Source organism: Nymphaea colorata, chromosome 10 (genome assembly GCF_008831285.2).
Source record: "Nymphaea colorata isolate Beijing-Zhang1983 chromosome 10, ASM883128v2, whole genome shotgun sequence".
In the NCBI taxonomy this organism is placed as follows: Eukaryota; Viridiplantae; Streptophyta; class Magnoliopsida; order Nymphaeales; family Nymphaeaceae; genus Nymphaea; species Nymphaea colorata.
This window is the reverse complement of record NC_045147.1, coordinates 6123530-6143942: the sequence shown is the minus strand read 5'-3', so window position 1 is coordinate 6143942 and position 20413 is coordinate 6123530. Positions and strand designations below refer to the sequence as shown.

Genomic DNA, 20413 nt, shown 5'->3' with positions numbered 1-20413 from the left:
CGACAACATTAGGGGATGCCTCCTAACCCTAGTCTTTTAGGATTATACACGCTGGACAAAAGCACCTTCCAATACAATAATAAAATACATAGTGCCATTGATGAACTAATTAAACACATGTCAAAATAAAAGAGTGCCTGGGTTAGACGTGTCTGGATCTGTTCCTTATCTCATATTCTAGCAGTTTGTACTTCATATACATATCCAATATGCATTCCTGAAAGATCATATGCCTCTTTTGATGAACATAAACAGTTCCTGATTGGTATGGTGATGTCCATGTGGCTTAACAGTTTGTTATTTTGCAGATGACCATCCATTTCCGCTAACTTTGGATTATGGTGGACCTATAATGCGCTATGCAGATGGGGTAGTTGATTCATATTTTAGTCGGTATATTACAGTACGAGAAGGTGAAAACACTTAGTTGCATCAAAGGAGGAGATTTAAGTTCCTGTTGTCTGCTTATTTAAAGTTTTATGTCCTGAAAGTGTGTTCTCTGCTGACAGATCATCGGAAAAGTAGCTTAAACCCAACTACCACAATTGTTGCAATAGACCTGAAGAGCAGAAAAATTGAAGGTTAATGGTTTCTAGTGAAGCAAGGGCTTGCAACCATGATCAACTTTTGCATTCATTGTTCTTCTATCTACTTGGGAATCCTATTTAGTTTTCTCAGTTTTGTATTGTCTTCTGAATTTATGTGAGTGAACTTTTCTATGCTGAGTTGATGACATTCAGCGAGATTTAAGTTTTAGCAGAGAATGTACAAAGTTAAGTTTATCATGCATGTTGTGCCACATTTCCTGTGCTTTGATTAAATAATTCTTGTTGGCTGAGTCTCTTTTTGGATATGATGGCAGACCCAAAAATTTTAATTAGTGGCAGTGATTTCTATGCATTCCCTCGAGTAGACCCCACAGGGAGAAAAGTAGCATGGGTTGAATGGAATCATCCAAATATGCCCTGGGACAGATCAGAACTTTGGGTTGGTTATGTTTCTGATGATGGGTAAGTACTTAGTTACTATATCAGTCTTTTTATCCAAGCAAACTATCTATTAGAGAAGTTTTCAATAGTTATTCAATTAATTGGTCAGATTCCTATTCAGACTCTTTGTTCTTAAAGGGACTGATGTTGTATTGCATTTGTGGTTGGCCTATTTTTCTCGAAAGGGGCTGATGTTATATTGCCACCATCAATCTATGCACATGGTGTCATTATTTGTAGCGGTGATAACAAAGTTATGGTTGTCAAAATTCAGACTAGTTGGTTGAGTTGGTTTCTGACTATGTCACACGGGTACTCCTCCCAAGGAGGAGTACCTGCATGGTACCGGTACCGGTGTTGTACCGGTACCGGTACGACACCGGTACCGGTACGACGGTGGGTACGCTCACCCAAGCCTATTTTCTATCATTTTTAGACTCGGTCAAAGTTGACCGAGTCTAAAGTTGTTCGTTTTAAATGTTATCGTTTTTTTCATTTTAACATTTTAACCATTGTAACGTTAAATTTTTCGAAACCCTTTTTCACTTTTTTGTTTCGTTTCATTGCTTCTTCTCTCACCGACGAAGGCAGGGGCGACCGGTGAAGGCAGGGGCGGCGACCGGCAGCGACCGGCAGCGACCGGTGACGAACAGCGACGGAACAAGGCGACAGTCCACAACAGGCGGCGACCGGTGACAGCTGGCAGTGAACGGCCACGATATTTGCTTTTTTTTTATCTTTTCACCGATGACGGTGACGACACTTTTCACCAGCTGAGCCTTCTATCGTCCTATTTTTTCTGAATCCTCTTTTCTGTTCGTCGCCTGCAGTCAGTTCCCTTTGTTTTTTTTTGTTTTTTTTTTTTTTGTTCCCTCTTTTGTTTGTAATGTAAAAATCTTTGTGTTTCTTTTGTTTGTGCTTTTGCTTCTGTTATCGGCACATTTATTGATCTCTCATCTCTCTGACCATCACTCACCAATCACCACCCACAATCTCAGCCGGTGAAAAGTGGCTCTGCCCACTCCGTCGCTGCCCACCATTTGTTGCCACACACTTTTGGCACAAATCTCCTCTTGCACACTGCCTCTAGTCTGTGAATGAATGAACGAATCACTATTAATCTACCCACCATCACTGTGCACGTGAATATCTGCCTTTGTCTGCATCTCTGTGAATCTCCACTGTATTCTGGGATCCGTTAGTTGTCGATCGTTGCTTGGTGTCTCTATCTTTTATTCTTTTCATTAGGGCTTTCGATTTGTCCCTTTAACAGAATTGGGGGTCTTGATTGCTACTTTGCTGTATTCTTTTGATTAGGGCTTTCGATCCTTGCTTAATCGGCACTTTGAGAGTAGGCCTGGGCATCGGGCTGGGCCGTCGACGGGCCGGATTCGGGTCGAAAATTTTCGTTATCGGGCTCAACTTGAGTGAGCCCGGCCCGAGATCTTAACAGGTCGGGCCCGGTTATTACTTCTATAGCCCGGCCCGGCCCGGCCCGACAGCCCGTTAGGTCAAGGCGTCTCCTGCGCGCTGCGCCCTCCCCTAAATCCCTAATCGCATTTTCTTTCGGAGGCAGAGATCGCGACCGCGTGCGATCGAGGGAGGCATCCTCTCGCGTTCTCGCAGTGGTTCAACAGGCAGCTCCAGCCGTGCACTCATTAGACCGCGACCATCTCCGTCTGCTTCCGCCCGTCGTCTTCGTGGCATCCTCGGGCTACGTCTTCGGAAGCCACTGCTCTTTTGCTCCGGCGACTCGTCCATCTTTGAAAAACCATTGTGTCCTATTCAGGCGACAAGTCTGTAGCAGATAGTTTAGTGTGCATTCTGCATCCGGTGACATACTGCTCCGCCGGCTCATCTAACCTTCTTCCCAAACCCTCTGGCCACAGTGCACACCAGTGTCGACTTCTTTGGTGCTTTTCAAGTAGGAAATAGCTCGGTCGTCTTTACCTTTGTATGCCCTTTTATTTTATTTTGTTTTTAAGAATGGTTTCGAGTTTGCTAGGCGTTTTCCCTTCTTCAGTTCCTCCTTCTTCTCTTTTTTTGACTTTTTTTTTGTTTCATGGATCTGTGTTCTTGGGTTTTGATTTTTGCTATGCCCTTTTTGACAGACGTGATACCTCTGATCGCAGAAATCAATCTTTTCACAGTAAAGTTGATCAAAACCGCGACACAAGTGACTTTCTGATTTTCTAATTTGATCAACAATGTTTTAGAGTATCATGGCACTGCTGATCGTGTGAGCCCTTCCAATGTCTTCTTCAGTTTGAACCACAACGTAAACAAGATTGTGTTATGTTGCAACGTAAACAAGATTGTGCTTCTTGCTGCCATTCTTACTGGCCATCAAAGGAGGGGTGTGAGATATCGGTTGCAAGTCTGCGTGAGAATGGGTTCCTAACATTTATTCAAATAAGGAATGAGTCGGGCTCGGCCCGACCCGACCCGACCCGGCCCGCCAGTTAACAAACGGGCCGGGCTGGGCCTGATTTTTGGTGGACCAGGCCTAGTACCTGGCCCAGTCCGGCCCGTCAATAATCGGGCCGGGCCCGGGCCGGGTCTTACCGGCCCGGCCCGATGCCCACCCCTATTTGAGAGTCTATTAACTTTTCAGATATCTTCTAGTTATGCTTTTGTCCTTCTATGTCCATTATGAAGATTCTTATGCATTATGTTATCTTGCTAGGTGCTTTTCATATAAGTTTGTAATGACTGATAAAGGAAAAGAAACGATGTCTACAATTTTTTGACATATATATATATATATATATATATATATATATATATATGCGTATCGCATGTATCGTGCGATACGAGGGCCGTATCGCATGTATCGTACGATACGCTCCCGTATCGCACGATACAGGGGAAAAATAAAAAAGGGGCTGTTGGGTCCCTTTTTCGCGTGTTGTTTTAAAACCGACGTTGCTCTCTCTCTCTTTTCTTGTTTGTAAACACTGCAACAGATGTGGGAGGGAGAGATTTTCTCCATTTGCATCAAGTTTTGCCGGTGAAGAAGCTTTCTTTCTCGTTGTGGGGAGTCTAGGGACGGTGGGAAGCTTGGAGAAAGAGGGTTTTTTATTTTTCCAACAGCAAGAAGGTAAAAAATAACTCATTTTCGCCATTGAATCGTTCATTTCTCTTATTTCCTACATTTATTTGTACGTTTTTACTTGTTTTGTGAAGATATAATGTCGGATACTGCAGGGAAGTGGTGTGAAAGGGTGAAGCCCAAAGATAGGTTAAAAGTTAAGTGAAATTATTGTAAGCAAAGCATATCAGGAGGAGGGATCTCTCGCTTTAAACACCATATAGCTGGTGTACACAGCGGTGTGGCTCAATGCAATGGCTCCCTAGAGAACCCATTGCCAGCCTATGTAAGGCACCCATGTTTGGAGCTTATTAATGCCGTGAAAGGAAGTAGGATTGAAAAGGAAATGCAAGATGCTGATGTAGGATATAGGGACCCATATGAAGAGGAAGGAAGCAAAGGTGAAGATGTTGAGCTCGAAGAAGAAGATGTTGGTGTCAGTTTGGGAACAACTAAAGGGAAAGACATCATGCATACAGGTGGTTCTTCTTCAACTACAACCTAGAAAAGAAGAGGTACGAGTACAGTTTTACTAGGACGTTGCAGGAGTGGGGGTCGTACTGGTGGTGGTAGAGTACCTACTATGAAGTTGAGTAATATGTCTCGTTCGATCAAGAATTTTTTCTCCAATTATACTGCTGCTGGTGCTCAGCCTGAGATTGGTACAGCCATATGTTTAAAGGATATTGTTGAAGCAGCAGATGAAACCATAGAAAGGTGGTTCTATGACGCATCCATTCCCTTCAATGTAGCAAACTCTTTTCATTTTCAGGCTATAGCAGATGTGATTGCTACTGTAGGCCGATGGTATAAAATGCCCTCTTTTCATAAATTGCGAGGTAAAATTCTCAATAATGTAGTTAGAGATGTCAAGGCATATTGTGATGAACTGAAATTGAGCTAGAAACAGACAGGATGCAGTGTAATGGGTGGACAAACATGAAGAACAAAACATTGGTAAACTTCCTTGTATATTGCCCCTTTGGTACAATGTTCTTAAAATCTGTTGATTTGTCTGATACTCGTAAGACTGCTGATGTTTTGTTTGAGATTTTGATAAAGTTATACAAGAAGTTGGGCCTCAAAATGTTGTATAATGCAACAAATTATAAAGCTGCATGTGAAATTTTAGCAGCACAATATAGGACATTTTATTGGAGCCCATGTGCTGCTCACTGTGTAAATCTAATGCTTCAGGATCTTGGTGAAAGAGATGATATGAAGTTTACAGCTCAAGGATGCCAAGAAATCACGAAGTTTATTTATAATCATGCTTATGTCTTGAATTTGATGAGGAAATTCACAAATGGGGCTGAATTGATTCGACCTGCACAAACACGGTTTGCTACAAATGTTTTGACTGTGCAGGGTATAGTCAAGCAAAGAAATCCTCTCAGGCAGATGTTTTCAAGAGATGATTGGGCTGCATATCCACATGCCTATAAAAGAAAGGCTACAACAGTTGCAGATACCATATTCAATGCTGACTTTTGGGAATCATGTGTGGACTTATTGAAGATTTGTGTACCTCTAGTGAAAGTCCTATTAGTTGATAGTGAAGATAGACCTTCTATTGGATATTTATATGAGGCTATGGACAGAGCAAAGGAGGCCATTATAGATAATATGAAGGGAAAAAAGAAGTTGTACATGCCTATATGAAAGATTATAGATGAAAGGTGGTTTGGACAACTTCATCGCCCACTTCATGCAGCAGCCTATTACCTAAATCCTGCTATTAGATTTGTTCCTAATTTTAAGAAGGACAGAGAGGTCGAGTATGACATATTGGATTGTATTGAGGTATTAGTAAGTGATTATAAAGAACAAGAAGCTATCCATATGTCGATCAACAAATATGATACTAGTTCTGGTACCATGGGGAGAGACACAACAATGAGATGCAGATCATCTATGCGTCCAGGTATTAGAAAAAGGGACTTTATACTTTTTTGTTGTTCTTTCATTTGTTCTTTATAGCTTCTACCTTCTCATATATTTATTCTATTTCGTTTTTACTTTCCTTCTGTTATTAGATTTGTGGTGGGACAAGTTTGGGGTTGATTGCCCAGAATTAAAGAAGCTTGCAATTAGAATCCTCAGTCAAACATGTAGTGCAATTGGATGTGAAAGAAATTGGAGTGTATTTCAGCACATCCATAGTAAGAAGAGGAATAGACTGGTACATAAAAGGTTGAATGACCTTGTTTACGTTCGTTATAATATGAAATTGAGACAAAGGTAAACATTTGTTATGCAAAATAGCAAATTCTAATATATATTTTAATTTCTAACAATTTGTTAATTTGTTCTCTTGTTAGGCAATTAGAAACAACATCTATGAGGAAGGATCACACTCAATATTAATGGTGGGCATCGGGCCGGCTCGGCCTGGGCCCAGCCCGATAGCCCAGGTCTCGGCCCGGGCCCAGCTCGGCCCGACCCATTTAAAATTTAAAAATATTTTTTTAAGTATAAAATAATTTTTTAAATATAAAATATATTTAATAATAATAAATATATATTATTAAAACAAAAAAAATTTAAAAAATTATTTTTTTAATCTAAACGGGCTAACGGGCCGGGCCGGGCTGACCCGGGCTGGCCTATCGGGCCCAGGCCAGGTTTCTCCCGGCCCAGGCGCGGGCCGACGCCCAGGCTTACTCAATATGATCCTATCAACATTGACCATTTTGATATATTAGATTCTTGCGTTGAAGAAGAACAATCTGCAATACTTGATCAGGACGATCTTGATTTTTTGAACCTTGAAGGAGCAACAGAGATTATTGAAGGAGTGGCTGGGGAGCAATGGAATGTCGGCGACATTCCATTTCCAACAAAGGTGATAGAAGCACTTAATGAAGAAAATGAAAATGATGATGCAGACGACGATTGATGAGGATTGTTGTTGAATGAATCATGATAACTATATGTTTTGACTTTTGAACTTATGAATTGTGATGTAATCGAATTCTTTTCGGCTGCTTATTATGTTATTTTGAATGTTTGATTTCTTATTTTGGAATGTGTTGTTCATACTTCATATACATGAATGATGAATGTTCCTTTAAAAACATTTTTCTTGATTTTTTCTGATTTTTACTTGTTTTTTTTGGATTTTTCTTAGATTTTTTATTATTTATTTTCAATTTTTTATGATTTTTTAATATTTTTTAAAAATTAAAAATTAATTTTACGATACGTTACGATATGGTGTATAGGTCGGCCAGACGGATACGTTACACCAGTGATAACATTACCTGTACCCGTACCTATGTGACATAGGTTTCTGAGTTGTTCGTCAAACCATTGACTAATTGGTTAGACTATATATATATATACCAGTGATAACATTGCCTGTACCCATACCTATGTGACATAGGTTTCTGACTTGTTCGTCAAACCATTGACTAATTGGTTAGACTATATATATATATATATATATATATATATATATGCTCATAAAATTGTGCAATAAATAAATATAAAACTATGAGAACTAATTATAGGCTATGGAATATGTGCAGTAGATAATATGAGGACTATGGGTACTAATTGTTACTCATGGAACATGTTGCGATTAGAGAGAGAGAAAACTTTCGAATTGTTATTCATGTGACCCTAATCTCAGATTAAAAAGAAATTAGGGTAGCGGTAACCAAATTACAGTTTCAGTCCACTGAAAATAAGATAACAATAAAACAAACACATTTCAACTTTCTAATATTAAAAAACTTGATCAAGTTTCTTAATATTAGGACTGTGATTGTGAATAAAACAGACACAACCAAAAACTCTAGGTGGAAGAGAGAAAGTTCACGACTCCTCGGTAACATAGAATGAGGCGTTTGCCCATTCAACACATGACTAGGCATACGGTTGATTAGATACGCACTGGTCAACACAGCATCCCCCCAATACTTTTTTGGAACATGACGTTAAAAAAGAAGAGCCCGAGTCATATTCAATAACTGGTGATTCTTTCGTTCAGCAACTCCATTTTGAGGAGGAGTATAACTACATGAAGTCTCATGAACAATTCTCTTTTTTCGAAAGAAGCTATCAACAAACTGACATATATATTCACGAGCATTGTCAGACGAAAGGTCTTAACAGTTGCTCCATATTGAGTTTCCACATAAGCAGTGAAAATCTCTATGACAGTAAGAACTTCACTACGGTCTTTCAGCAAGTAAACAATGGTGTTACGAGAACAATCATCTATAAAGGTGATAAAATACAGAAAACCATGACAAGAAGGAATTCCCGAAGGCCCCCGCACATCAGAGTAAATCAAGGCAAACACCTCATCAGAACGATGGATAGAAATAATGTATGAAGCCCTAACATGTTTATCCAGGTGTCAGACATCACAAGACACCATAGTCATATCTAACCTCGAACATAAATCAGGAAACAACTGTCTAAGAATTCCAAAAGGAAGGTGTCTAAGGCGCTCATGCCAACGCATAACCAACTGAACGGAGTCCTCTCTACTCTTCTTTGTCTTGCTAGGTAATCTAGCAGTATGCATGGGTAAATGATATAGTCCCTCAGAAACCAAACCAATCCCAATCCTTTTCCCTGTCACCAAGTCCTCCAGAGCACACCGATCAATAGAAAAAATAAGTTCGCAATTCAACTCTTTCGTAATCTTGCATGAAGAACATGTAGAGCATTGTGAACTAAGAACTTGTTCAAAAGTGAGAGGCTCCCTTTTTTAGCCACAGAAATAGAGGAACCATCGGCACGAGATACACGTTCCTTTATACCCATGAAAGACCTTAGGATCGCCAGTCATGTGGTGGGTAGCACCACTGTCAATAATCCACTCTCCCATATGACAATCCGCCATCACAGAGGTCCACCAAAGCTGCAAAAGAGCAGCTGAATAGGCGCAAAAGTGGCCAGTTACTGCTGAACAAGGATAGGGAGCCAGCAACACAGTGGAGCGAGCAGCGACGATAGAGTAGCGGCCTACAGGGAGCTCCGTGACAAAACAAGCACAGCCAGGCAAGGAACTATAGAATCGCCCAAAAAAGAGCTATTCTTACGCCAACTCTCGACCTGATAGAGCAGCGGACGGCAGAGTTCTCACACCTGCTGAAAAAAACCCAAAGATGGGCGGAAGTTACAGCTCAAATCTGAAGGACTCTGTGGCAGATCTCATTCCAACGAATACTCAGACAAGATCGCCCAGGAAAGAGCTCCTCCACGGCCATAATCCAACCCAAGCCAACCAAGGACGGAGACGTAATGAGAGCAGTGGCAGAGCTGGCGCTCAGGCGACGACAGAAGCTTGATGATGATTGAGGACACGCAGACGATGGGCAAAACAGGGCGGCGGTGGCAGCGCGGAACGAGGGCAGCGGCGGGATCTGGTTGACGGTAAATGCTGGGCGACACTGGATATCGGAACAACGTCAGACGATGAAGGACCAGCTCCAGATGATGAAGGGCGTCGAGCGATGGAAAGGTCAGGGCCGAAACCTTACGACTGGCAAAAAATTTCACAAACTAGTAACAGGCTCTGATACCATGTAGAAACGGTAAAGCAAATAGAAAGATGAACACAAAGATGTAACGTGGAAAACCCCTCAACTAGAGGGAAAAAACCACAGGTGAGGAGGATTGGTGCCCACTAGCCGCCATACACTCTCTCTCTTGAATTATCATTCACACACTGAAAATTAGGGTTTACACAGGTTAAGTAGGGTCATAACCACACACTGGATCAGGTCCTGATCCAGACCCAGATAAGAGATCCAAATACCACATATGTCAACAAGCACTATTCATGAGGGATTGGACATATGCACTAAACAAATATAAGGACTATGAATAACAATCATGAATTGTTTAATGAACTTGATGGGATTGCTCACAAGTTGCAACAACAAAGTAACAGAACTTGCAACCCATGAGAGATTTTTTATTCCAAATACACTTGATTTCACAGTGGTAGTTTGTTTAATTGTGTAAGACAATCAAAAGCATCCAATTTGGGTGTTAGATATTTCTATATGTGTTCATTGACATGTGAAGCAAAAACCATTCAGAAGTTAAATATTTTCTATATGTGTTCAGTGATATATACAAGCGCATTTGTGTAGCTGGCTGTGATCTTCATGTGATGGAGTCCCCAACTGAACCGCTATGGTCAACAGAAGGTATGTGTTTCCTTTGCATTTCTGAGACTGACTGGCCCAGTGTTCTACAAGTAGTTCCTAAAAAATATTCCCTATGATGAGGTGATATTTCCACTGTTTGATTTACAATGACAACAGTCATGTATGTATTTCTCTAAATTTAGATTTTAAATCTGGTGTTGGACTAAAAGTCTAGATCCTGATATGGAAAGAGGGAGGAGGTGGGACCTGTCTCTGTCCATCTTTTCCTTTATTTCATTGTTAGAAAGAAAGCTAATGGCTGAGCTTCTGGCAAACACACACACACTCACAGACTGTGCTAGGCACTGCATCCATATTTTAATCAATGCCACCAGGGTCAACATAGTCGCTGCGTCGGAAGGCATCCATGTTTGCATCAATGGCATCCAGGTCAATATGGTTGCTGTACTTCCTTATGCATGTCCATTTTATCCTTTACTTTTTGAACTGTTATTTTCTACTGGAGATAATACTTTTCTGTCTGGCACAGAATTGTCTCACTAGAACTTTGATATTGGAGACTTTCTATCTCTAGAAACAAACAACAAGCAGCTAGAGTATAATATGATTCTTGTGATCATAAGTTGGTTTGATTTGAATTAAGAACCCTCTTCTTTTCTGGAAAGTGGGAATTTTAGGTGCTTCAGTCACCTCATTGACAGTCTTCCCAATTCTCATTTGGCTTTGTTTATGTCTGAATGAATAAAAGCCAATGCATCGTGGTACTCATATTTTGTAGCAAAATTTGGTGAGCCTTAGATGGCACATACTTCTTGTGTTTTTGGCAAATTGGGGGCTGAGGATCTGTATTCTAAAAGTAGCACTATTTTAGATACTACACCGCAACCATCTTAGATATATTTGCATGTGGGTCTTTATCTGGCAGGGCTGTGACTAAATGGAAAACTTTGATACAAAAGGTTAACAAGCTGATCTTGGAAGGGACCTTGCCAAAGTTGAACCTTATATTCGAAGGACTGTTTAATTGATACCTCATGCTATGCTTGATTCATTACCATTTGCAAATGGTTCATTTGTACTAAATGTTGCTTGTTATGCCATATTGCCTAGTTCAACCTTGTTTTTGGTCCTTTTGACAAACCTCTGAAAAGGTAAGATGATACTTTGATAAGGATTCTTATTAAATGAAAGTTAAACTAGTTGTAGCTAAGTTAATAATGTCATACAATGCATAAACAATTAGCGGCCAAATGAATATATTCCGAGGTAGCGTTGGTTAACTTACAATCGCATGGTGATCCACTTGCTTCGTTATAGTTTCCTATTATTAAGATTAACTCCTTCCTTTTCCTTAATTTTTTTTCCTTTTTCACTTTTTGGTCAGGTGAACTCTTCTTTGTCACTGATCGTGGGAATGGATACTGGAATGTGCATAAGTGGGTAGGTGCCTCATTTCAATATTGTGGTCAAAAGAGCTAAGTGGTCCTTGGGTTATGAATGTTGCCTAGGAATTGGGGGAGCAATGAGCATAGATAGCTCCAACAGAAAAAGAAGATAAGACTATCCAAAGTCACATAGGTGTAGGTGTGGCACCTTTTGGAAAACTTGTGTTTAGGTGAGGCTATATATATATATATTATAGTGAAAACTAAAATCAGCCGGCTACCTTTTTGCTAAGACATTACATCAGAATTTAAAAATACAAATAAAAAGTACACAACTTAGTTTCGCTTGGAACCATACGGAAAATGGATGTTCGATGGTCACAAAATTTGCAGTCAAACTAGGGGACTAAAATAGTCCAAGACCCAATCAGATCGGGGTATTATGGTCATTGGTCAGTAATAATTTTCTAATTATCAGCCATGACAATGGGTAGATTAGTAATTGAATAATCAAGATTAAATTGTACTAATCACAATTAAGGTTAGGTAATGGCAGTTTAAGAGCTTAAATACTTAGTGAAATTGGTTTAAGAGCTCTTCAACTATGATTTAGCATTAAACTAATATGGAATTGCTGTGGATTACTTGCGACGAGCAACAGAGTGAAATCTGTTGAGGAATTTGATGATTGAAGACGAAGAACAGAGGATGAATTCTGTACAGGCACAGAGACAGAAATTTCTGTTAATCTGTGAATTCCCGACGATCCGAGCAAGATCTGAATTCGAGAATAGCTCAGTTGTCTTCGTAACTAATGGAGGAACATTCTGATGAAGTTTGAGGAGAATCCGAGCTTTTTTGGATAGTTCGCCGGAGCTGATCGGAATCACGGCGGCGGATCGCGGAATTAGGCGGCGTAGTTCTAAGCGACATCAGAAACTAGGCTGATTTCAATCCTCAACGACTCACCTTTTGGATGCTGCTTTGAAGCTGAATTTTTGGGCATTAGTTCATAAGAATCTTAGCTATCACTTGTCCAAATTTCAGCTCAATCCGAGCTACAGTTGAATTTTGGCGAATTTTTTAAGGTGACTGACTCCAGACGTTGCCTGAGCCCTGCAACGGGCTATTTCAGGCAGAATCAGGCGCATCTTTGGGCTCAACGAGTCAGCAACTGAAAATGAATTTGGAGCTGGTTTTCGGGACGTCTAACCCTCAGGTACTAAGCTTCATTCAGACCAATTTTCACGATTTTAGAAGCTTTGGATGCGAAGATATGAATTTTTGAAGGAGATCGACTTGTGAACTGAGCTTGAGCATCTGAGACAAGCTGTTTCGGGCAGAAATAGGCGCAACTTTCAGTTCAACGAGTTAGCTGTTGGAAGTGACTTTGGAGCTGGGTTTTGGAGCGTCTATTCCTCCATATTTCAGCTTCCTCCAGACCAATTTTCATGAATTTAGGAGATCTGGATGAGGAGATATGATTTTTTGAAAGAGCACGGTTCTGGAAGCTGGCTTCACGCCAGTTTCCCCAATTTCTATCTTAGATTTGGGCGAAACCAGAGATCTGGTGCATTCTCCATGACCTTGAATCGTGATTAATTGCGAGATATACATCTGCTTTATTTGCTGGTTCATTTGCAGCATCAGATCCATTGCTGTAAGCCGCTGCTGCAACCTGTTCCTGAGCTGGACCTGCATTTCTGAAGAGCGCGCTGCCGGTGCTGAACGGGGCACCTGTTTTCCCCTAGTTCATCACTTAACAGGGGTTCAATCGATCCTTGGTGACGCTCCTAAACCTTCTGAGTTCTCTTGTTATCATTGTACCTTTGCCTACAGTGATTGCGGTGCTTCTGTAAGCTGCTGTCAAAGAACCGAACAAGCGAGGAGAGACTGATCAGCATGAAGACGTGAGCTGCTGTGGAGCTGATCATTGAAGGGACGAGCGCTGGCGTCTATCCAGCGTCTGCTACCCCCTAGTTCACTCAAAATAGGGGTTTCTACTGTAATATGGTGAAGTGCAGAACCTACTTGTCTCCTGTACTTCTGATTTGGTGCGACTGTGATCTGGTGTATTCCCTTGCGAGCTGAGGTGCTTCAGAGAGGAGGACTCAGCTGGAGATCACCATCTTGCTGTGCGCAAGATCTGAGCGTGTGGAGAAGTGCTGAATACCGAGGATTGTATTGGCCTTCTTCCTCGGTGAGTGCTGGACTAGCTCAAGCAAGGTACATTCGAACCCCCTTATAATTGCGTGAGAGAGTGCATTCTATTTTCAGCCAACCTTCGGGTTTGCAGTTGTAGGGAATCTTCTAAAGCTCGTTTAGCCGACGACACATTCCCAAGCTGGTGGACTTACCTAGGGCGAAGGGTGTGGATTGCTCGTTTTAGGGATTGCATGAATGGTTTGGCTTGGATGAATGATTGTTGAGTGAGGGAGAGTTCAAAATTATATCGAAAACGCTTGTAAAGCCTCACATCCCCACTCTTGCTTGTAGGAGGTTGAAAATTTGGGTGGGACATTCCACTTGTATATCAGTCCTAAGGGATATATTCAGTCGGGGTTGTGTTCGATTTGGGATCGAATTTTGTATTCCCTATTCTTTTAACCTCCCTCGGAGTGTTAGTCCTCAATAGATCTTGGGAAGCGACTGCATCTTGTTGAGATTTGGGCAGCTACAAGGGCAGGGCGCATCAGAAGACAATTCCCGTGGTGGCTTGAAACAATACAGATCTGTACACGCTGCAGCAGTAGTGCAATCCAGTAAGGATGTGTGAATTTCAAGGGGAGTTACTCAGTCTTTCTTAGGCGGGAGTCCAACGCTCCAAGCACATCACACAACGATATCATGAGGCCTTGCACTACCTGCGCTTCGAGTAGGCGAGACCAATGGCGAGGGTGGCATGTATCCTAAACGTATTGCCATAACCCACTGGTCTCTAATTAATTATTCTTTCTTAATTTATCATTATGAAAACACATTCACAATGGGATTGGTTAGCACCCAAGTCTGGTTCACTTCACAAGTGCAAGGCCTCATCCTAAACCGCTTTCATAAGAAGGTCATGCATTCAATCAATATTTTTAGCTAGCCAAACCACACTCTATGTGTCACACCCCAACCCTTTGACCCTCAGATAATTTTTTTTTTTTTTTTGTGAAAACATAAAACATTGAGGTGCGACGACACAACAATTCAAAAGGAAAGAAGCTATGCAATTCAAAGACAATGGGGGCAAACTTTCCATTATATAATAATTCTTGTTCATACAAAATCACTTCACATTTTTCAATAACACCTATGACAAAAATGCCCCAAGAACCACAACATTGATGTCTAACAAAAACAAGACATCAATAAGACCAAAGATATGATGCGCCGACACTACAATAGACCCAAAACCTCCCCAATAGAATGTGAGTAGAGCCATCTGATCAACCTGTTGCCTTGGGTCTGTCAAAACCTGAAAAAGCAAAACAACAGAAGGCTTAGCCTTCGCAGTATGGCAACACCCCAGATAATTGTCTAACCCTCTTAGGTATGAGCTCAAATCTAGGATAAACAATTACGAAAGGAAATCACTATCATGTCGTGATAGGACATATAGTCACATGACTTGTCAAGAAGGCCCCTTACATATACCACGACATATAAAGGCCACTCGATGGCCACAATAACACATTCAAAAGTCACATGCAATTCATGCATAAACACATCATTCACATTCACTTCATTCACATTCTTTTCATTTACATTATCTTTAGTGAATTGACAGTTCCTGTGGGTGCAAACACAGACACGTGCACACCACAGACGACCTATAGTCGGGAGACAACCGCTGTGGTGGCCCAAAACGATATGGATCCATTCACACTACAGCAGAAGAGCAATCATCCATGGATGTGTGAATTTCAAGGAGACTTGCTCATCCTTCCTTAGGACACCCAGTTTGGGAAGGTGGGAGCCCAACGCTCCAAGCACGCCACACAACGATACCCTGGGGCCTTGCACTACCTACGATCCGAGCAGGCGAGACCAGTGGCGAAGGCGGGACATCTCCCAATCACATAGCCACAACCCACTGGCCTCTCATCTCTTATTTTTTCTTACGTATCATTATGAAAGCACATTCACAAAATGAACGGCCGGCTAGCTCATGAGGTTGGTTCACTTCGCGAGTGCACCCATACCTCCAATTGCCTCCACACGAGAGCTACACATATAGTTAACAGTCTTAGCTAGTCGTCATAACATTACGGGTACAACTATCATTCACTTTCATTCATTTGCATTCATGCCCACGACAATGCATGTACGACATATCAAAACATTCACATTATTCACACACATCAATCACATCTTTCAAAACTTAGCCAAACCACAAAGAGTAGTCTCGATCCGTGATTGGCTCGTAGCTGTTCTAGGCAATTATCATTCTAAGATGCTTTCTAATGCACAATTAGGGTCGAGAAGTTACTTGACTCGATATCCCACCTCATCTGTCCTAAGCAGTTATCATTTCTAGCATGCACATGCAATTGCGTAGTAATTTTCAAAACAAAACTTATAGTAATTTTCAAAACAAAACTTATTCCATAACAATCCTATCACATGCATACATTCACTCAATCACAACACAGTCATAGGATCCAACGATCCTAAAAATGCACATTCAAAGATTGGCCCCAGGCAGGGATTTGCCTGGAATGCCGCCATACTTGTCGCGCGTTGCCAAAATACCCAAAATGCTTCGAGCTTCAAGTCTTGTTGCTCAATGTCTATCGACGTGTTCGGTGTACCTGCAAACATAAGCAAGTAATAAGTTCTCTACTCGCTTCACTTTACATTCTATACAAGTATGAAATATAATCACTGAGGCAAAGGTCATCACCTCAAGAGGGTGTCGACGGTTAGTATCGACCCAAAGCCCTCCAATAGGTCTCTTCCCAACTTTTTGAGGTTGTCACCAAATGATTTAAGTTTCGCGCTTTCGATTTGAACCAATGACTAATACGTTTCTCCCTTGCTTCCTTAGTTGAGACGTCTACCTAACATACATACTCTTTCCCAACAAACAACGTGCATGCACATGAACGAAAGCATACTTCATAAGTTCGCTAAAACGGTTCTAAACCTTCTCTACATCATCACAATCTCTACCATGCTTCCTAATTGCTTCGAATATTAACTCAACATGCTAAAAAGATCATTGTAGACATGGATCATCGCCCCTCTAAAATAGTCCTAAACTTTCTCCAAAATAGCAACGTCGTTAATATGCATTCTAAATCTTCCAATCTTAAGTCTAGCATGCTCAATCAATAATTATACATGTGCTAACATAATAAACAATTTAAGCTCGATTAAGCCTCGCTCACCCCACTCTTAGAGTCCAAATTGCTGTAATGTTCTCGGCAGCCACCTCAAGGGTTCGACTAAGCGCCAATGCCAAAGATTGCTCGTTGTCGTCACCAACAACATGACCCAATTGTTGGTAGGAGGGGGAAGATGGACTTCCCTCGCTAAAATCCAACCAAACAACAGTAAATATTATGAGAATCAGCGAAATGGAGATGAAAAGAGAGGTCTGCCGTGAGAAGGAGGCATTCCGCATTGAGATAGGTGGTGATCCGGTTGAGGGAGACATACTCACGACATAAGGACAACAATGGGGAGAGGGAGAGGAGATTGAAAACGAGAGAGGTAACATGAGAGATGTGAGTGGGAGAAGCAACACATGAGGGAGTGAGAAATTGCGGGAGAGAGGGAGTGCAAACCGAGAGGGGAGACAGATGGAGTGTGGCGAGGAAGAGAGGGCAGGTGTGTGAGAAAAGGGAGCGTGCAAAGAGGGAAAGTGCAGGCTTGCAGAGAGAGACGGACATAAGAGGTAGAGGGGGAAGACAGAGAGCAATCGGGACAAAGGGAGAGGTAGACTTTCAGCGAGGGAGGGAGGAGGAGGAGAAGAAGGAAGAAAGAAGAGGAAGGAGGAGACAGAGAGAAGTCAAGAGGGCTCACCAGAGCGCTGCCACCACTGCCCTTCACCTTCGTCACCGCCCTTCACTCTCTTCCATCGCTGGTTCACACTGTGGCGACCTCCCATCGGCAAAACAAGAGAGCGATGAAGAGAGAGACAGAGGGAAAGACGAGGGAGAAGAGCCCTCGCGTCTGGCTCTCACGCAGGTGAGTTTCGGGTCCGGGGCTGGACCCGCTCCAGCCCGACCTGAAATAAAAAAAATAAAAACGAGCGTTACACTATGAGTACTTCTACAGTTCTACTCATTAAATCCATTCAATCAAATCATTGCCCAACGAAAGCACAAACAAAAATCTCATAACGATCACAACAATCAAATCGTACCAATCACTTCGTATGAAAACTTAGCCAAACCTCAAAGAGTAATTTCGATCTGTGATTGGCTCGTAGCTGTTCTAAGCAAATATTATGCTAGGATGCTTACTAATGCATAACTGGTGTCGATGAGGTACTCAACTCGATACTCCGACTAATCTGTCCTAAACAGTTATAATGTCTAACATGCATATGCCATCGCAGAACATTTTTAAGACGATTAATCAACATAATCAATCAATTTCATACATATATTCGTATGTCAAGCACACAAATACACTCATTATTCAAACATGAACACATTCATGGACCCAACGGCCCTAAAAGCCCATACTTGCACATGATACACACAATCCATATTTGGCCCCAGGCAAGGATTTGCCTGGAATGCTGCCATACCTATCAAGGTCTGTTTGAGGTGCCCAGTCCACCTACAGAACTCAAAGCAATAATTTTTCTATCCACTTCACTCTAAAATCTATTTAGGCAAGAAGTAGGACCATCGAGTCGTAGGTTATCGACTCGAGCAGATGCCAATAGGTTGAATCAGCCCGTAGAACATTTTTGATGTTTTCCCAAAATTAAGAGGTCATTGAGCATGAACCTTCCCAAATAGATCACTGCGCAGACCATCAATTAATTAGATACCTAATCTAGGCGCTTAATGCCCTGTTGAGTCATCAACATTATCCATTTTACTTCCCTAATGGAAATCTGCAGATGACACTAGATTATTTCACTAGCAATAGCATACATCAAACAAATCACCTAGAAAAGGGTGTTTGCTTCACCCCCTAGTACATCCGGATGCTAATAACTTAGATGTTTTGTCTTTCCTTCAACCCGTAAATTGAACCTAACCAACATCAGTACTCTCTCATCACATGCATCGCAATATCCAACAATATATATATAGATCAACGCTCCTCCAAAACAGTGATAGACCTTCTTCAATCTAATAAAATCCCTATCGTCCGCCCTAAATCATTAAATCTTGAATCTGACATGCTCAAACAATAATTATTCATCCACTTAAGGAAAACATTTGACAAAATAGGCTCGATTAGGCCTTGCTCACCCTACTACCGGTGCTTTGGCTGACGAAGTCATCCCCAGCAATCACTCGAAACGCTCTACCGGTCACCAATTGTTAGCGAAAGTCCCGCCGCCGTTGGCACCAACACCACCTAATAGCTGGTAAGAGGAGAAAAATGTGTTCTCCACGTTGCAATCCAGCCCAACGGTACCAAAGAGGATGAGAATGAACAAAAAAAGGGTGAGAGAGAGAAAGAAAAATCTGACAAGAGAAAGAGAGCATTCGGTTGAGAGGGAGAGGCCATGACAGAGAGAGAGTTCTTGGCTGAGCAGAGAATTCACACATCACCATAGGCGTTGGAAGAAAATTCATGTCTCCTATCAAATTGAAGATATCGAATGGTCTTAGAGAAGTGATTATTGACAAAACCATAAACAAGGAAAAGGCCTTAGTATTTTCTTTATTACAAATAATATCCAGGTGAAACAAGAATAACTATGAACAAGAACAAGATAATAACACAGAGCTTGAAGTTAGGCCTACTCATTTAAGCCAGTACAACGCTAGAGCTTGAATGGGCTGTGGCTGAGGTGGCCATTGCGAATGCTTGACCCCCTTTGCTTTGGCTTATGCAGCCATTTGTTAGGACACACTTGTGGTAGACTTGGGCAAACATCGACTACCAGAACACAACAACTACACGCGTTGTCCATCATTGACCAACACAGCTGTTGGCGTACTTTGCAAACAAATGACTCTACTTCTATGGTTGGGCTTTGCATTTGATTGATGATTCATGGACTTATAGCTGATGGTTCATGCATGGGGAATCTATTGTGGTAAACTGAGTGAGGGTGAGTTATCTCACTATACTCCATTGATTCCCGATTCCGCCTAGGTGTTCTGTCCTTCCAGCTTGCTTGTACTAGTGTGGGTTCCCCGGGGTAATTAGTTGCAGAATGGTCCTGGTGATGGTTTCCTGAGGTGTTCCACCTTGGACCCTAATGCTTGGCCTCCATTATAGGTGTCGCAATAAATGGGGAATGAGAGAACTGCTAAGCAGAGGTCAGTAAGCTGTGCAAGGGGGGAGAGGGCAGCTTAGAGGGATGCTGTGTACCTGCTAATCTAAGTCAAACGAACTGGGATGTTACTACCCCTATATGTATAAAGGCACACATGCTGAAATCCAACCAAAAAATTGATTAAAAGTGGAGACATTAACAAGGAAAAAAGAGGGATGGGGTTCTGGAGGGGAGAGAAGATAAAAAGGAGAAAAATGATATCCAAGTCTAACACAAAAGGAACATGGATAACAAACATGTATAAATGCATGTCTCTGATAAATTATAGCAGAACAATAATTGATAAGAAGCCAAGTGGAGGACAAGAAGGAGAAGAACAGGCTTCAAATATAAAATAAAATGAACAT

The 20413-nt window shown here is 41.6% G+C and overlaps 1 protein-coding gene across 4 annotated transcripts in view; it reads left to right on the top strand.

Moving 5' to 3' along the window:
• Nucleotides 1–20413, top strand: part of LOC116262241 (uncharacterized) — a 94285-nt gene that overhangs the window by 15748 nt on the left and 58124 nt on the right. For all 4 annotated transcript variants that reach the window (XM_050079883.1, XM_050079880.1, XM_050079881.1 and 1 more), the window contains 5 exons: nucleotides 309–413; nucleotides 510–581; nucleotides 863–1010; nucleotides 10171–10253; nucleotides 11599–11658. In XM_050079883.1, the coding sequence (XP_049935840.1) occupies nucleotides 309–413; nucleotides 510–581; nucleotides 863–1010; nucleotides 10171–10253; nucleotides 11599–11658 (468 nt within the window). The remainder of the gene's footprint in view (nucleotides 1–308; nucleotides 414–509; nucleotides 582–862; nucleotides 1011–10170; nucleotides 10254–11598; nucleotides 11659–20413) is intronic.